This window comes from Ranitomeya imitator, chromosome 4 (genome assembly GCF_032444005.1).
Source record: "Ranitomeya imitator isolate aRanImi1 chromosome 4, aRanImi1.pri, whole genome shotgun sequence".
In the NCBI taxonomy this organism is placed as follows: Eukaryota; Metazoa; Chordata; class Amphibia; order Anura; family Dendrobatidae; genus Ranitomeya; species Ranitomeya imitator.
The window spans coordinates 181,277,284-181,296,173 of NC_091285.1; the positions used below are offsets into that span (position 1 = coordinate 181,277,284).

The 18,890-nt window shown below is 43.0% G+C and overlaps 1 protein-coding gene across 4 annotated transcripts in view; it reads right to left on the bottom strand.

Moving 5' to 3' along the window:
* Positions 1-18,667, bottom strand: part of SH3TC2 (SH3 domain and tetratricopeptide repeats 2) — a 103,280-nt gene extending 84,613 nt beyond the window's left edge. The window contains exons 1-3 of one of the 4 annotated variants that reach the window (XM_069764133.1): positions 7,314-7,381; positions 6,938-7,204; positions 6,714-6,839 (exon numbers count right to left, since the gene is read on the bottom strand). In XM_069764133.1, the coding sequence (XP_069620234.1) occupies positions 6,714-6,723 (10 nt within the window). In that variant the 5' untranslated portion in view covers positions 6,724-6,839; positions 6,938-7,204; positions 7,314-7,381. Of the gene's footprint in view, positions 1-6,713; positions 6,840-6,937; positions 7,205-7,313; positions 7,382-18,554 lie in introns of those variants that run through there. The other 3 variants (XM_069764132.1, XM_069764131.1, XM_069764130.1) reach the window with 3 other exon arrangements.
* Positions 18,668-18,890: the final 223 nt, after the last annotated feature.

Genomic DNA, 18,890 nt, shown 5'->3' on the forward strand with positions numbered 1-18,890 from the left:
CCGCCAAACTGATGATTGTGTAGTAAGTAAAGTTAGAAGCAAAGTATGATTAGTTGTATTCCATTGTTGTTATCTTCAATGTTACAAGTGATGTAATGGGGAAATATCGGAAGGACATGCTCACATGCTCGGTGTCGATGGCAGATTTGCTGCAGAATTTTTTGCGACTATCCTATTAATCTGAATGGAGTCTACAGAAATTCATACTGAGTCTGTGGAGGGTGATCGTCCCCTAAGGGCAACACAGCTATTTTAGATGAAGATACGTTCATGCTTGCCAACTGGTCTACTGGCACTCTGGAAATACCACATCAAAAATAATAAAGAAGCTTTTTTCAAAGAAGGAGTCACGTGACTGGAACCAGAGAATTTGTTGCAAGCACCGTCATGTTGTAACATACCCTATTGATAATGTAATAATATAACACCGTACACAGTGGTATAGGCAACGCGAAACGCGCGTCGGGGCACCTTGTATGCACGGTGTATGCGCTATCGTCTTTTGCCATGGGTAAGTTCCGTCTCTAACCACTGCTGTCCTATGCACATTGCACTTTGGCACAAGCACTTTTTTTAGGATAGGACATATATTGCTCCACTTACCCATGTGTGGCCATATGCGGTGATTCAAGATCTAGGCTCTAAATTAGACCTTTATATTTATTTGGGTATACACTGGCCATACGTTTTATTGTTATGGGTACAGGGCTTTTTTGCTAGCATTTTTTCCATCTCACCTCTGACCCATTCTCTAGTGGCGATTTCTTGCAGCCATCGTGCATACTATTGTTTGCTCTCTTATCCCCTTACAGACACTCGTACTGTGTATTTTTGTATTTAGATTGGGCCACTGTGTGTTATTGTTTTTTATGTAACGTATATGTTAACAATGTAATAAAATTTGGTATTTTTTATTATTTTTGTGGTTGGCCCTGTGTCATTATGAGTCTTTAGCTCCCTCTTGTTCGATATAGGTATGGTGACAGTGGTATAGACAAGCAGGTTTTTTCATGACAAATGGAATAAGTCAGTTAATTACATCATTAGCACTCCCATAATATGTGGTTTTATTTAATAATTTAGGCAGGAATTTTTCTTTATGTGCTAAAAAAAACTGCAATTACATTCTCTTGTCTAGTGAATATTGTTTAAGACTAAAGTACAAAAAAGTTAGATTACACAAATAACTAGTTTTTCAATTGGAATCATTAACAATTGTCCTATGTTTAGATATTGCTGTTGTATTCTTGTTATGACGCACCTTGGTGTTCTATTGACTCTATCTTATAATGTGTCCAGTGTTAGAGGTCACACATGCTCAGTAGCAGGGGCGGATTATAATAGGGCCAATCTGGGCGGTAGCCCAGGGCCCAGTGGTGTGGGGGGCCCTGGGCTACCGCTCAGATTGCCCGCCGCCATCAGGTCATTACTGCCCTGACTGGCATATGGGCCCAGTGGGCAGAGGGGGCCCGCATCGGGCCCCGTCTCATCTGCTCACCGGGCCCCTACCGACACTGCGGCAGTTTCACCTATTGACATGCGGGCGCGCGCCCGCATGTCAATAGTTAACAGCCGCCAGCCAATTGGAGGCTGGCAACTGAAGTCGGCCGCAGGCCCCACGTCGCCGGCGTCTGACGTCATTGTCAGTCGCTGGCGAGTGCGCACTGCTGGAGGGAGCTCTCCGCTGGAGTGCAGGTCAGGTGAGGAGAACTCGTTTTTTTTTTGTTTTTTCTTTTGCGAACGGCAATCCGGGGGGCCTGGGCGGGCCGGAATGCTGGACACTGTCTGTGGGCAATATGCTGGACACACTGGGGCAGATTGCTGGACACACTGGGGGCAATATGCTGGAGTCAGACACTGGTACAGATTGCTGGACACACTGGAGCAATATGCTGGACATACTGGGGCAGATTGCTGGAGTCGGACACACTGGGGGCAATGCTGGAGACACTGGGGCAGATTGCTGGACACACTGTCTGGGGCAATGCTGGACACACTGGGGGCAATATTCTCGAGTCAGACACTGGGGTAGATTGCTGGACATACTGGGGCAGATTGCTGGACACACTGGGGTAATATGCTGGACTGGACACACTGGGGCAGATTGCTGGACACACTGGGGGCAATGCTTGACACACGGGGGCAGATTGCTGGACACACTGGAGGCAATGCTGGACACACTGGGGCAGATTGCTGGACACACTGGGGGCAATGCTGGAGACACTGGGGCAAATTGCTGGACACACTGGGGGCAATGCTGGAGTCAGACACTGGGGCAGATTGCTGGACACACTGGGGCAATATGCTGGACATACTGGGGCAGATTGCTGGACACACTGGTGTAATATGCTGGACACACTGGGGAAGATTGCTGGACACACTGGGGGCAATATTGAAGACACTGGGGCAGAATGCTGGACACACTGGGGACAACATGCTGGACACACTGGGGGCATTATGCTGGACACACTGGTGCAGAATGCTGGACACACTGGGGGCAATAAGCTGGAGACACTGGGGCAGAGATGCTGGACACATTGGGGGCAGAGATGCAGGACACACTGGGGGCAGGATGCTGGACACATTGGGGGCAGAGATGCTGGATACACTGGGGGCAGGATGCTGGACACATTGGGGGCAGGATGCTGGACACATTGGGGCAGGATGCTGGACACATTGGGGGCAGGATGTTGGACACATTGGGGCAGAGATGCTGGACACATTGGGGGCAGAGATGCTGGACAGTGGGGGCAGAGATGCTGGACACTGGGGGCAGAGATGCTGGACACCGGGGGCAGAGATGCTGGACACACTGAGGGCAGGACTGGAGACATGGGCAGAATGTAGATACGGGACATGATTGGAGACATGGGGCAGAATGAAAGACATGGGGCAGGATTGGAGACAGATCGTGCAGGATCATGGGGCAGGATGGATACGATGGAGACTGATGGGGCAGGATGGGGAGATCATATGGGGCAGGATGGATACTCATGAGGGCAGGATGGGAGAACATATGGCTGAAGCCGAGAATGAGATACACGGGGCCAGGATGGGGGATATTATTATTACCAGAGGGGCTAATTAAGGGATATTATTACTAAAGTATTATTTATTTTATTTTTTGAGTATACTGTTTTAAATGGGTGGGCAGTCCTGTTACTGTGTAGAGTGACACTATGTCGCCTCTTTTTCTTCATGTGGTGTAATGTAGAAGTTGGGAAAAATTAAGTAATGTGTTCTGCAAGCAGAGCTCGAGATAACTGTGTTATTTCCTGCAGAGACGAGTCCCGGCTGGATGAAGTGATGGCGGTCTGTGTTGGATGAAAGATGAAGGACTTCACCTAGAGACGTCACTGGTGAGTCAGTGTGACCTATACACTGATACTATACACTGTATACTATATACTGAACTGAAGGGTAAATTGACTAGATCAATGGATGTTTGAGAGGTTATAGTTTCACACAGCAACTATTTTTCTGGAATAATCTGGTTCAGGTATATGATGACCCCGTCGCATGACCTTGTCGCATGACCCCGTCACATGACCCCGTCACATTACCGGGGGGCCACAGTGTCTGAACAGCCCAGGGCCCTGGCTACCCTTAATCCACCCCTGCTCAGTAGTCCAGTCAGTCAAACAGCCTGGATCCTCTTGTATACAGGTGAGCAAAATACTCTTACTATTCTAAACGTTGGATAATAATAATAATAAAAGCATGAGAAATGACTTTTCTTACCAGTACTGGCCACATTATGTGGACACATTACAAGAGAAGATCAAAATAACATGGGACAATATGATAGGAAAAGTGTGAGAGGGAAATTTGGGAGGGAGTGTGTGGGGACAGTCTGGAGGGTGAAGAGTGTGAAGGACAGTATGGGGGGAGAAAAGTGTAAGAGAATAGTATGGTAATAGAACTGTGTGAGGACAGTATGGTGGGAGGTAAAAGTGGGAAAGCACAGTATGGGAAGGGAAGTGTGGGAGGCCAAAGTGTATGGGGTCAATATGGGGAAATGTGAGCGGACAGTATGGGGGAAACTGTAGGGGACAGTAAGGGAACAAAAGTGAGAAGAAACAGTATGGGCAGCAGTGTGAGGAGTCAGTATTGATGGAAAAGTGTATGGAGATAATAATTGGGAACGGTGTGAGAGGGCATTATGGGAGCGAATAGTGTGAAGGAACAGTATGGGGGGAGTGTGAAGGGATAATGTGGGGAGAAAAGTGTGAGAGGGCAGTATGGGGGAATAGTGTAAGGGGACAGTATGGGGGAGAAGTGTGAAGGAACAAGATGAGGGAACTGCAATGGGACAGAGTGGGCGGAGAGTAGGAAGGGACAATATAGGAAGGAATAGTGTGAGAGGACAGTTTGAGGGAAGTGTGAGAGGACAGTATCAGAGTAAATAGTGCGGATGAACATTATGGAGAGAGCGTGAAGGGACAGTATGGGGAGATAAGTGCAAGGGAATAGTATGGGGAAAATGTGAATGTTTATTTGTGATACTTGATTACATATCATCAATGTTGTGGCTCCTGTATGGTCTGTAGTCTAATGATGTTGGTTAATAAAAATTCCCAATGTCATCTTACCATTGTTAAGGACATACAGTAGTTATATCGGTTGAAAAAAAACAAAGGTACATGAAGTTCCATATATATCCACTACTTACATATATTCTTTATTGCAATAATATTTCACATTTTTTGTGAGAAAAGCATTAAGCCCTTTTTTAACTGCAGTTAGCTGCCATTGCTATCTCTTGGTAGTATCTGTCATTGCTACCTATTGCGGAAAGGCTGTTCACAGTCTGATTGCTCCAACTGTAAAGAATCCTATTCCTATTCACCTGCCGGAATCACCTTCCCTCCACAATTAATGAATGTCACCTGGCTTACATACTGTGAGTTGTAGGGTCATGCAATACAATTGGACATGGGACTGACATGACATTGCAATTAATCCCTGTACTAAGCTTGGTGTTGTATTCATGTACTGATGGTGGTTCTGGTGTTGCATTCATTTACTAATGACGGTTCTGGTGCTGAATTCATGTACTGATGTCGTGATGCTGTATTTCTGTAATGTTGGTAGTTCTGGTATGTATTCTTGTACTGATTGTTGTTCTAATGATGCAATATACCTGTACTGATAGTGCTTCTGACCATTTATTTCTGTACTGATTTTGGTTGTGTTACAATATTTCTATTGTTGATGTTTCTGGTGATGTTTTTATGCGCTGTGGAGGGTTCTGATGATGCATTCCTGTACTGACGGTGATTGTGATGCTGAATTTAGGAAGAGCTGGTAGATGGTACGTCAATAAGAATGCAAATCACATATGAGAGGTTAACTCTGATGACTTCTCTAATCGCTTTAGCTGTGAATAGGATGTGGCACCAATCTGACTTTTTTCCCAGAAGCAAGAAAACTTAGATTCACTTCTACTATAAATGGCATGTAATATAGATAGATTTCACAGGCTCAAGGAGTTTTCATCTATGTTTCTGCTTATACAGAAATGATAGCCTTCACTGTGTGAGCGACTTGATAGCCAAAGTGATATAATATACAATCACCATCCAAACAATAAATCTGGTTGCTAAAGAGCACACTCATGTATAGGAATGGCTTTAACTATAAGATCTGCTAGTGATGCCATGTGGCATATTTGTATTCATGCGGCAATGCATAATGAGATTACATCTTTGTGAACATATGAGACAGATATGTTTTATATTTATATCCAATTTTTGAGATACTACCAGCCTGTCTAAAGTTATTTGCCGAATGCTTGAGCCCTTGTATAATGCAACGCCTTTACTAAGCAAAGTACACCAGAATTTTGCCACAATTTTCACCAAAAAATGGCATACATGCCTTACATCAGAGTTATTATGTATTTTAAACACATTTTGACCTTAGAAGACTTTTTTGAAAAGTGTGCAGTAAAGGAAGCGTGGTTACGACAAAAGGGAAGTGGTATAAATGCTTGCCATTGTCGCAATATATGGGTCTATAGTAAGCCAAGGAATTATTGGCATAAGGAAAAGAACACTGTGATACATTTTTTGCATCTTCTGCCCATCTGGTGTAATTTTTAGGTGCCTAATATTAAGGCAGTAGTAATAAATGTGCCCTATTTAAATATACCATTACCTAAAGCTTACCTCCACTCCCGTGCTGAAAATGTATATCTCTAACTGCAGTTAACTTCCCACTCCCTCCCCGGTCTATCCCTCGAACAATATGGGCACTCCAGCTCTCAGCATGGAACCATGTGAGCTTGACATAGAGGGGATATTCCGGCTAATCTGCAATTATGCCTTAATTGTTTTAGGATCTCAGTGGAATAATCTATTAACTCTTAATTATTAACTCAAATGTGTTACCTTATAGATTGCAAGCCCACGTGAACAAAACTCTCACTCCAAAGATATATACGGTAGTACTCCTTAAATTTGTAACTGAGCTCAAATATGCTAATACTACTTGTATGCTATGCATATGCTATGCATTTATTAATTAGGTGCCAGAAAATGGATAGTGCCTTAAATGAAATAGATATTAGTAATGCTAATAAATGCTATATGACATACCCAATGCTAGCAATGTCTCAGAATCTCTGAAATACACATCACAAAATAGAATATGAAGGTCCATACCGACACTAAACACATTCACAAATCCAAAAATCCAAGATATGTACTTGCCTGATGCCATTGTTTCCACACCGGGACATCCTTCTTGACGTTGAGGACTGCAGCTTTGCCCGTGTGTCCAGCCGGCCAGGAAACCTGAGTCGGTGCTGTCCACGGATCCTCTACCTGCAGAGGATACTGGAGATCGTAGAAAAAAAAATTATATGAAATCCTTCAATCAGTCGATACATAGAAGCAATGAAAAATACCCTACTTCCAAGTCCTTCCAGACATACCCTGAAATAAACAGCTCAGTGCCTTTGTTAGATATATGGCATGTGTCACTAGAAGGGTTAAGCTTTGCTGCAGAAAGTGCGTTCTTGAGAATTATTGTCATTTTCTTATCAGCTTGCACTTCTATATCTGTCCCAAAATCCCATCTATTTAAGGCTGGTATTTCAAGAACATGAGGTGGGGGGGATTGTCAGTATCCATGGAGATATCTATGTTGAGAAAAGGTGAGCCTTGTTTACTGTAGGAACACGTCAGTAGAAAAAGCGTGGCTGAAAAAAAATAGAATTACATAAGAGAAATAAAAGCGCAGAGAGCCCGGAAGGGGGGGGGGGAAATCATAAGAATAAGAAAGAAATGCACAAAAATTCCAGAACACACCACAGGAGCAAACGCAGCCGCACATGGAATCGACGCAGTTCACAGACTCTTCTGAAAGACGAGGACTCAACAGATTGTGGGAGGAAAATTAGCTCATGGCTTTATTTATGCAGGAGAACAATTGTACAGGAAACTGACATCCATGGAGAAAACACTCGAGAGAGTCAGGTCCTTATTGTAGGATTGTCCCTGAGGTTCCTGTTCCCGGGAAGATGCAGGAAAGTCAGGCTGGATGAAGATATTCCCTAAAGATTCATGTGTAGGATACAGATATGCATGGATGTGCTTTAAAAATTAATTCATGTACATTGTGTCGAAAAAGGGAAGATGTTATAAAATAACCTGAAGACCCACCTCTTCCGACAAGCCTACAACCTGCAGTAACCACTGACAGACCAAACCACTGCACGACCAGCTCTGCCCTCACCTACTGTATCCTCACCCATCCCTTGTAGATTGTGAGCCTTCGCGGGCAGGGTCCTCTCTCCTCCTGTACCAGTCGTGACTTGTATTGTTTAAGATTATTGTACTTGTTTTTATTATGTATACCCCTCCTCACATGTAAAGCGCCATGGAATAAATGGCGCTACAATAATAAATAATAATAATCTGAAAGACTATTCTAGAACCATATCATCGGTACATATCATGTATATCTGGTAAAGTAATGACTATAGTAAAAAACATAAAAGAACATAAGGCAAGAGGTAATTCCTGTGATAAAAGGTTGACATACAGTGTAGGGACACTAGAAACAAAATGGGGCACTGTGCTCTCTTTTCAAGGACAAGGGGGCAAGGGAGCCCATCTGACCTTGATATCTGGCCACCCATTGTTTCATATATTATAGGTGAATAAGATGTGAACCTTGAACCCATACTCAATCTCCATAAAAATTCACACCGCCATTAAGGATGTCATCAATTTCAGCTCTCTGAATGATTCCTACTTGAGGCCCGGGGGGCTAATTTTAGTATTATGTTAGTCCTTGGCAGCTACTTAATGCAGTTTTGTTTTATTAGTTTGTGCTCTCTTATTAATAACATGAATTCACATTCCCAGGGAAATTAATTGACCATAGTAAAACACTAATCTCTACTGAGGGATTGGCATACCCCTATTCTGTAACCAGTATCACTGAACAGTCATATGATCTTATTTAAAGACAAATTGCGTAAGACATGCTAGTAGAGCATTTACTATATGCTATCATGTCCTATACAATTTCTCGTTAAATATGCCATATAGTGACCAAAGAAGTTCAGATCAACAGTCCTATCAGAGCAATACCCATGGTATGGTACTGTGTCCAAAAGCAATGGCTAATATGTCTACAGAAAAGTACCAAAAGTCACTGTACATGGCACTGACTGTTACTGAATGGGCTCAATGATGATAGAACATAAGATGAGTCACTCATTTTACAGACCTTAGTGAATTTTCTCCCTACAGAACCCACTCAATATATAAAGATATGGGGCAAACTTCAGGACACACTTGGCCATGTCGTCCCATGAAGCCAAGATATATTGAATGCAGATCCCCATAGGTTTCGAAAATATAGAAGATACATTCAGGCCATAGACTAGAAGAAAGGTCAATAAAAACCAAACCTGTGCTTTCAGACCTTTGTGAGAAAAGGCCAGACTCATTACAAATGTTCATCATTGTTGTTGTTGTTGTGCAGGCCCCATTGAGAAAGGATTATTTCTCCAAAATCAAACTATAGGCAAACAGACCAATGTAACTAATATATTTCTGTTAAGGGCTTGTGCAGAAGATCATATAACTCGACACTTGTCCTCACATTATTCTACGGGGCCATGCAGATGTCCAATTTTTGCCTCGGACTAAGGCTACTTTCACACTGGCGTTTTTTGCCAGACATCGCAATGCGTCGTTTATGGCAAAAAGCGCATCCTGCAAAGTTGTTTGCAGGATGCGGTTTTGCCCCATACAGTAGATTAACATTAGCGATGCATTGCGATGCTTTGCCACACGTCGCAACCGTCGTGCGACGGTTGCGCCGTGTTGTGGCGGACCCCCGGGAGCAAAAAACGTTACATGTAACGTTTTTTGCTCCTGACGGACCGCTTTTTCCGACCGCGCATGAGCGGCCGGAACTCCGCCCCCACCTCCTTACAATGGGGCAGCGGATGCACCGGAGAAATGCACCGGTTCACCCGTTGTGCAGTGCGTCAAACGCTAGCATCGGAATCTCTGCCCGACGCATTGCGACGGGGAGATTCCGACACTAGTGTGAAAGTAGCCTAAGTCGATCCAAAGAAAAAGTCACTGTATGTATGATTTGCCTCTGAAAATCAGATCAGACTGCACTTGGATGACATCAGAATGCAGTCCAATTTTCACGGACTGACATTATAAAGAAGGTGGAGATTGTCAAAACCATTATTATGCTGTGGTATCTAATTTAGCACTTTATAACAGTGAGAAACTACACTACTATTGCTAATACACACAATATTTTTGAGATTCAGACCTTTTTTGCTGGATTTATGCATGTTCAGTGTGACAGGTTCCCTTAAATGTATTGCCCCCTTTCAGAAAATCATCATCTCTGGCTGCATTTTGTTAAAAAAAATAACCTGCTCTTTACTCACTGTCTCCAGGTGCAGCCAATCAGCAGATCTGCCCGTGTAGATGAAACGCCCGTCAGATCAACTGAGCTCACAGATTGGGTGTCAATGTGACATCAGTGGTGAAGATGGAGCGTCCCGTCAGAGCAACTGAGCTCACAGATTGGGTGTCAATGTGACGCCAGTGGTGTAGATGGAACATCCCGTCAGAGCAACTGAGCTCACAGATTGGGTGTCAATGTGATGCCAGTGGTGAAGATGGAACACCCCGTTAGAGCAACTGAGCTCACAGATTGGGTGTCAATGTGACGCCAGTGGTGAAGATGGAACGTCTCGTCAGAGCAACTGAGCTCACAGATTGGGTGTCAATGTGACGCCAGTGGTGTAGATGGAACGTCTCGTCAAAGCAACTGAGCTCTCAGATTGGGTGTCAATGTGACGCCAGTGGTGTAGATGGAACGTCTCGTTAGAGCAACTGAGCTCACAGATTGGGTGTCAATGTGACGCCAGTGGTGTAGATGGAACGTCTCGTCAGAGCAACTGAGCTCTCAGATTGGGTGTCAATGTGATGCCAGTGGTGAAGATGGAACACCCCGTTAGAGCAACTGAGCTCACAGATTGGGTGTCAATGTGACATCACTGGTGAAGATGGAACACCCCATCAGAGCAACTGAGCTCACAGATTGGGTGTCAATGTGACATCAGTGGTGTAGATGGAACGTCCCATCAGAGCAACTGAGCTCACAGATTGGCGGTCAATGTGACATCAGTGGTGAAGATGGAACACCCCGTTAGAGCAACTGAGCTCACAGATTGGGTGTCAATGTGACATCAGTGGTGTAGATGGAACGTCTCGTCAGAGCAACTGAGCTCACAGATTGGCGGTCAATGTGACATCAGTGGTGAAGATGGAACACCCCGTTAGAGCAACTGAGCTCACAGATTGGGTGTCAATGTGACATCAGTGGTGTAGATGGAACGTCTCGTCAGAGCAACTGAGCTCACAGATTGGCGGTCAATGTGACATCAGTGGTGAAGATGGAACACCCCGTTAGAGCAACTGAGCTCACAGATTGGGTGTCAATGTGACATCAGTGGTGTAGATGGAACACCCCGTTAGAGCAACTGAGCTCACAGATTGGGTGTCAATGTGACATCAGTGGTGAAGATGGAACACCCCGTTAGAGCAACTGAGCTCACAGATTGAGTGTCAATGTGATGCCAGTGGTGAAGATGGAACGTCTCGTCAGAGCAACTGAGCTCACAGATTGGGTGTCAATGTGACGCCAGTGGTGTAGATGGACCGTCTCATCAGAGCAACTGAGCTCTCAGATTGGGTGTCAATGTGATGCCAGTGGTGTAGATGGAATGTCTCGTCAGAGCAACTGAGCTCACAGATTGGGTGTCAATGTGATGCCAGTGGTGAAGATGGAACACCCCGTTAGAGCAACTGAGCTCACAGATTGGGTGTCAATGTGACATCACTGGTGAAGATGGAACACCCCATCAGAGCAACTGAGCTCACAGATTGGGTGTTAATGTGACGTCACTGGTGAAGATGGAACACCCCATCAGAGCAACTGAGCTCACAGATTGGCGGTCAATGTGACATCAGTGGTGTAGAGGGAACACCCCGTCAGAGCAACTGAGCTCACAGATTGAGTGTCAACGTGACTTCAGCGCAGCAGCCAACACCGGACACTGGGAGCAATGCCAGAGACTCAGCGCTGGTCCTGGAGACGAGGAGTAAAGTGCAGGTTCGCTTTTTTTATAACAAACTGCAGCAGGACATGAATATTTTATGAAAGGGGACAAAACCCTTAAAGGTAATCAGTGGTCTAGAATAGGATATAACCATCCAGTATGGAATTTGAAAATAGCCTTTAAGTACCAATATCCTTTATCACCAAATCAAAAGTGGCTCCGACAAAACCACTAAACACATGTAATGATTAGAGCAGCTTATCAGATGCAGATAACATGTCAGGTTAATAGGTGCGGTGTGCCAAGTTTAGTCACATAACAAGCCATTTACCCAAATAGCAATGCTCAGATGTCCTACAAGAAGCACTTTACCATTTAACATCATTAGTAAAGTAAACCTCATTGAAATTGCAACCTGTTCTAGCCAATACCACATGTATCAATGAACAGAATTCAGCAGCATTTTAGCCCTGGCAAAGTAGCCAAGTATCTCATATCCTGTGTTAATGCTACAGGAGAAGATACAGTGAGGTCAGCAGATCGGAAGAATCCAGATCTCTCCAAGAAACGCCACTTAACAATCACTTAAAGACTCCAAAGCAAAGCTGAAAGGCTTTAAAGTGATTAACTCTTCAAAACCAGGTTTTTGAAGAATATGGGAACATAAAACTAGAAATGGATTTGAGAAAATACAAAGAAGAAGCCGGGCTGAGTTAGTAATGTGTCTGTCGTTAGCATTCTTTATTTTCTTCATCAATGTTACATGTGGTTTTACATAGGACTGTAGAAAAAAAAAACACTATTCACATTCCCAAAGAGTTAAGTTACAGATCCTCCTCCACTGTACCATTAACGATGATGCTAATATATATATATAGTTAATGTATCGTTTTGGATATCTTTTTTTTATTCTTGCTGAACTAACCTGGACACCGGAAGAGTTTCTTCCCCAGGAGTATTCCGAAACAGCAGCCCATTGGTATAAGGGTCTGTTACAGCAATGACAGTGCCCCGGGTGCAGAGCAGTGACATGACTTTGCTGTGACAGGGGTCCAGTGCTTTGCACAATGCATCTTTTGACAGCACTGCACATCTGTAGGCTGGAGGAGGAGACAGAATGGCGGAGGCCTTATGAAAGAAGGGTAAATAGCCTGATTTATGCAGAATCAGTTCCTATCCCTGGCAACATGACACATTTTGCTTTTTGCACCCACTCCTGCGTGTGGATTCTTGGCATTCTTGTTATTTTTGGCCATTTTTTATAAATATGTTCTATAATACATATCTGATATGGCAAAATATAAATATACTATGTGTAATCCAGTGGTCTGCATCTATTGTAAAACTCCAGGCACAATCATGCCCTGGAAACTGCAGACTGATAGGGTACGGAAGGCCTGGCCTTATACTTTCACAAATTGATTACCACAAATTTTATCTTGCAGAATTATTTGCCTTCTCAGCTCTCCTGTAATTTCTTTTGTAAGTCATACTTAAAGTGGTTTTCTGGAAGTATCTTATTTTTTTTACTATGGGTCTAAGAACTAACAGGTAGTTACTAACTACCTGTCCGTTCTACCCTGTGTTGTCTGACAGCGGTCACGGACGATTCTGCCGGCACCTCTGGTTCATCACATTAACAGAACAGCTCTTCCTCTGCTCTGTCGGTAGGACATCATGCTGATTGATTCGGTTGTCAATCAGCACGACATAGTTAGTTGTGCCCCACCAACAGAGTAGAGTGGAAGAGAAGATATTGCTCTGTCAACGTGACGTTAGTGAAAGCGGAATCACCGGCAGGAGCGGTCCGAGACCTCTCTCAGTGGGCAGGGATCGATGACAAACGGAACAGGCAGATAGTTAGCAACAATCTGCCTGTTAGTTCTTAGGTCGTTAGCAAAAAATAAAAATAAATAGTCCTAGAAAACACCTTTAACCCTATTGAGCTACAGTATGTACTAAACAAGGAATGTTTTGAACAAACGTTATATACTCACTTGAAGCCAGATCAATGGAGGGCTGAGTATAAAGTACTTACAATATTCTAAAAATCCTTAGTGAATCCTTACATCATCATTGTAGCATTACATGATCTGTCTTATTTAACTATTCTAGTTTCCATTATGATTGCTCACTATTTCATTAGTCCTAGTGACAGTCTAAGGCAGTGTTCCCCAACTCCGGTCCTCAAGAGCCACCATCAGGTCATGTTTTCAGGATTTCCTTAGTATTGCACAGGTGATTGAATGCTTGCCTGTCCAGGTGATGCAATTATCACCTGTGCAATACTAAGGAAATCCTGAAAACAAGACCTGTTGGTGGCTCTTGAGGACCGGAGTTGGGGAACACTGGTCTAAGGGTATACTCACATGTGACAGATATGCTGCACATTTTCTGTCTGGATTCACAGATGGAAATTCTGCAGCATATTACAGTAGATCCAAAGAGGGTGAGATTTTACCAATTTTCATTGACACACCACAAAGGAAAATCCATACAGAAACTGACATGGGGTGCAGATATTACATTTTTGGCATGTCAATTGTTTTGCTGATATTACTCTGCCGAGACCAGCCACTGTCACTGGTCTCCTGATCCGAACTCAGTAGCCTCATATATGTCTATGATGCTGTTGACTTCAGGTCAGGAGACCCATGGCAGGTCTGGACGTTCCTGTCCATACTAGGACCATGAATGTTGCATATTTGAAGCTGGCCTTAGGGTTTATATACCAAGTGCCATGTACTGTAGCCTGTGTCCCTAAGATTCCATATTATGGAGATATTGATATTCCATCTGCAGTTGTAGGTTGCATCGGTGAAGAATATTTTCCCATGCATGGAGAACAATAGTTCCTTCATGCTCAATTTTTCCTACGGATTTTATATGAATCATTTAGGGGGGAAAAAACTATTTGCTCTTCTGTATAAAGTTAGAAAGCATAGGTCATAGTTGTCTATGAGTGTTCTGATCTGTGCTTAGGCCCAAGGGACATATTATTGAAAAGTTAAGGCATACAATGACAAGTAGCTGTCCCTAGATGTAACCTGCATTCAGTGATGGACATGTTGGATGGGTCGTGTTTTCCTGCTTGATGCTTGTATTGATGTCCCATTTCATATATAGCAGCATGGTAAAATTGCAATCCTCTTCCTTACTTATGTCATATACATCGACATAAAGGCATGTCCACTATGAATAAGCTGCCCGGTCAGAGAACATCTCAGTTCTAAATTGAGATGTGGTCAGAGCAATGTTCTCCATGGCCAACCCCTACTCATTGACTGCCATTGTCTCTTTATTTCCCTGTGCTTTTGTTTGAATGTTTATTCCATTTATGCTGTTGCATGTATATGTCAAATGGTTCAATATATTAAAGAGGTTATCCAGGAAAGGAAAAACATGGCTTCTTTTTAGAAAAAAAAAAAAAAACTTCCACACTTGTCTATTATACAGTGGGGCAAAAAAGTATTTAGTCAGTCAGCAATAGTGCAAGTTCCACCACTTAAAAAGATGAGAGGCGTCTGTAATTTACATCATAGGTAGACCTTAACTATGGGAGACAAACTGAGAGAAAAAAATCCAGAAAATCACATTGTCTATTTTTTTAACAATTTATTTGCATATTATGGTGGAAAATAAGTATTTGGTCAGAAACAAACAATCAAGATTTCTGGCTCTCACAGACCTGTAACTTCTTCTTTAAGAGTCTCCTCTTTCCTCCACTCATTACCTGTAGTAATGGCACCTGTTTAAACTTGTTATCAGCATAAAAAGACACCTGTGCACACCCTCAAACAGTCTGACTCTAAACTCCACTATGGTGAAGACCAAAGAGCTGTCAAAGGACACCAGAAACAAAATTGTAGCCCTGCACCAGGCTGGGAAGACTGAATCTGCAATAGCCAACAAGCTTGGAGTGAAGAAATCAACAGTGGGAGCAATAATTAGAAAATGGAAGACATACAAGACCACTGATAATCTCCCTCGATCTGGGGCTCCACGCAAAATCCCACCCCGTGGGGTCAGAATGATCACAAGAACGGTGAGCAAAAATCCCAGAAACACGCGGGGGGACCTAGTGAATGAACTGCAGAGAGCTGGGACCAATGTAACAAGGCCTACCATAAGTAACACACTACGCCACCATGGACTCAGATCCTGCAGTGCCAGACGTGTCCCACTGCTTAAGCCAGTACATGTCCGGGCCCGTCTGAAGGTTGCTAGAGAGCATTTGGATGATCCAGAGGAGTTTTGGGAGAATGTCCTATGGTCTGATGAAACCAAACTGGAACTGTTTGGTAGAAACACAACTTGTCGTGTTTGGAGGAAAAAGAATACTGAGTTGCATCCATCAAACACCATACCTACTGTAAAGCATGGTGGTGGAAGCATCATGCTTTGGGGCTGTTTCTCTGCAAAGCGGCCAGGACGACTGATCCGGGTACATGAAAGAATGAATGGGGCCATGTATCGTGAGATTTTGAGTGCAAACCTCCTTCCATCAGCAAGGGCATTAAAGATGAAACGTGGCTGGGTCTTTCAACATGACAATGATCCAAAGCACACCGCCAGGGCAACAAAGGAGTGGCTTTGTAAGAAGCATTTCAAGGTCCTGGAGTGGCCTAGCCAGTCTCCAGATCTCAACCCTATAGAAAACCTTTGGAGGGAGTTGAAAGTCCGTGTTGCCAAGCGAAAAGCCAAAAACATCACTGCTCTAGAGGAGATCTGCATGGAGGAATGGGCCAACATACCAACAACAGTGTGTGGCAACCTTGTGAAGACTTACAGAAAACGTTTGACCTCTGTCATTGCCAACAAAGGATATATTACAAAGTATTGAGATGAAATTTTGTTTCTGACCAAATACTTATTTTCCACCATAATATGCAAATAAATTGTTAAAAAAAACAGACAATGTGATTTTCTGGATTTTTTTTTCTCAGTTTGTCTCCCATAGTTGAGGTCTACCTATGATGTAAATTACAGACGCCTCTCATCTTTTTAAGTGGTGGAACTTGCACTATTGCTGACTGACTAAATACTTTTTTGCCCCACTGTATATGTCTGATATTGCAGCTCAGCGTCATTGGAGTGGATGAGCACAAGTGGTAACCATAGACTATCAGTACACAGATGTAGCACTGTTTATAAGTAATCTGCAATTTTTTCCAATCTTAGACAACCGCTTTAAATACCAATGAATTAACTACTAGGTAGTCACAAGCACTTCCCTACTACCAGAAATACTGTATAGCAATACTGCTTATATAATCATATGGCCTATATAACCTCTTCCTAGGTCTCATGTAAAAACAATTTTTTAGAACTGAGTTCTCAGTGGTTGATACCTTTTAATGGCTAACTGAAAAGATGGTAACAAATTGCAAGCTTTCGAGACTACACAGGTCTCTTCATCAGGCATAGACTAATGCAAATTCTGAATAATCTCTGACAGCAGCATTTAACATGGACGCACCGGAGGCGCATCACTAATCCAGCCTATCGTCGCTCATGTCACATGACCGCGGGTCGCCGATAGTGTGGCATGAAAACCCAGGGTCTGCAGGAGACCGCTTGTGGCTGTCATTGCCAGATCACTATGAGCACCACCCATAGTCCCATGGAGACTATTGAAGCAAGTAAAAAGTTTTAGAAAAAGTGCTTTTAAATATATAAAAAATTCAAATCACCCTCCATTCGCCTTGGCGTAACGAGAAAAAAAATCAAACCGCCAGAATTCTTTTTTTTTTTTGTCACTGCAACATTGTAATAAAATGCAATAACTTGTGATCAGAAGATCGTATCTACACCAAAATGATATCAATAAAAATGTCTGATTGGTGCGCAAAAAATAAGCCCTGACCCAACCAGAGATCACAAAAAATGGAGACGCTACAGGTCTCTGAAAATGGCGACTTTTTTTTTTTTTACAAACTTTGGATTTTTTTTTCATCACTTTTAGCATTTAGAGTACATGGTAAAACAAAGCTATGGCTCTGGGAAGAAGGGTAGCAAAAAGTGGAAATACCCCTAGTCTTTAAGGGGTTGAAAAAAAAATCTGGAGTCACTCACTTCCACTGCAAAGTGGCGCCAAAATAAACCTTTACATGTTTAATATCATCTGTTTAAAAGGGGTCCGAATGTGACCAATCAGTAGCCTCAGTGGTCACCGGCTGTACAAGGAGCGTCATAGCCGCAGATTTCCTTTGCTTAGTTGTAAACAAAGACTTTGTGAACTTCCTGAGCTTCTGCACTGGATCGGTAGGTGAGAAATGTTTTTGCAGATGTTATTATTATTATTTTTATTATTGGGAGACATCTTTAAGGGAAAGCGAGTTAAAGATAAAAAATAAAGAAATATAAAATACAGACTTGAATCATAGTGCACAGAATATTGCATTAGTTGCAGCATTTTTAAATCCTGCTGTTCTTGCTGACTTTACTGCTGGTTAACTCCATGTGCATTGTTTTGTAATAGAACACCATACACACTGACCTGAATTAAAATGTAACCAGAAAAAGGCACTAACTGCAATAAGCTGGAGGAACAAGTGAGGGAGCAGGTATGGTGTTACATATCTCCACTTCCCAATAATATACTGATTGGCTTCCTAGGAAACTTACTCTGATGTGGGTCAAATACAACAAGACAAGTTATGACATCATATGTAGAAGCAGAAACATAGTCAACAATGCATTTATCATAAAAAAAGAAGTTTACAATGTATAAAAATATGGGACTAACAATCTCAAATTTCTCAATGGCAGTCAATGGCAGCAATGTGATTCTTCTAGTTTTTTAAATGTAGTGAGCATAGTCATTGCACAGACAAGATATAATGAGGCGTGTGCACATGTCTAACAGCAAGCAACCAACCCTGACTCTACTCTATAAATAAAGGCTGAGATGAGCCAAATCATTCAAGTGTCCCCTTACCAGACCGGTCGGCTGCCTCTGATCACGGCTTCCCCTGTAGTGCCCAGCATGGCAGGAGTCTTGACAGGATTTAGGTGTGTGACTGTAGTTTCCAAGTGTAGAATGCACTGACTGTGAGCCAAGAGTCTGCAGACTCAACCCCTCCCTCCTACACTGGAGAAGGAATGCCTCACTAGTTCCTTATCAAGCATGTACCAGGGACTTCTCCTTTTCCCAGAACCTTATACTCTCATAATGCATCACCACATCTTGTCATCAGCCAGATCCACAAAATTGTAATGAATGTCCGTCTATATTCCTGGGATTCATGATTGATCAGAGCGGACTACAAAATCT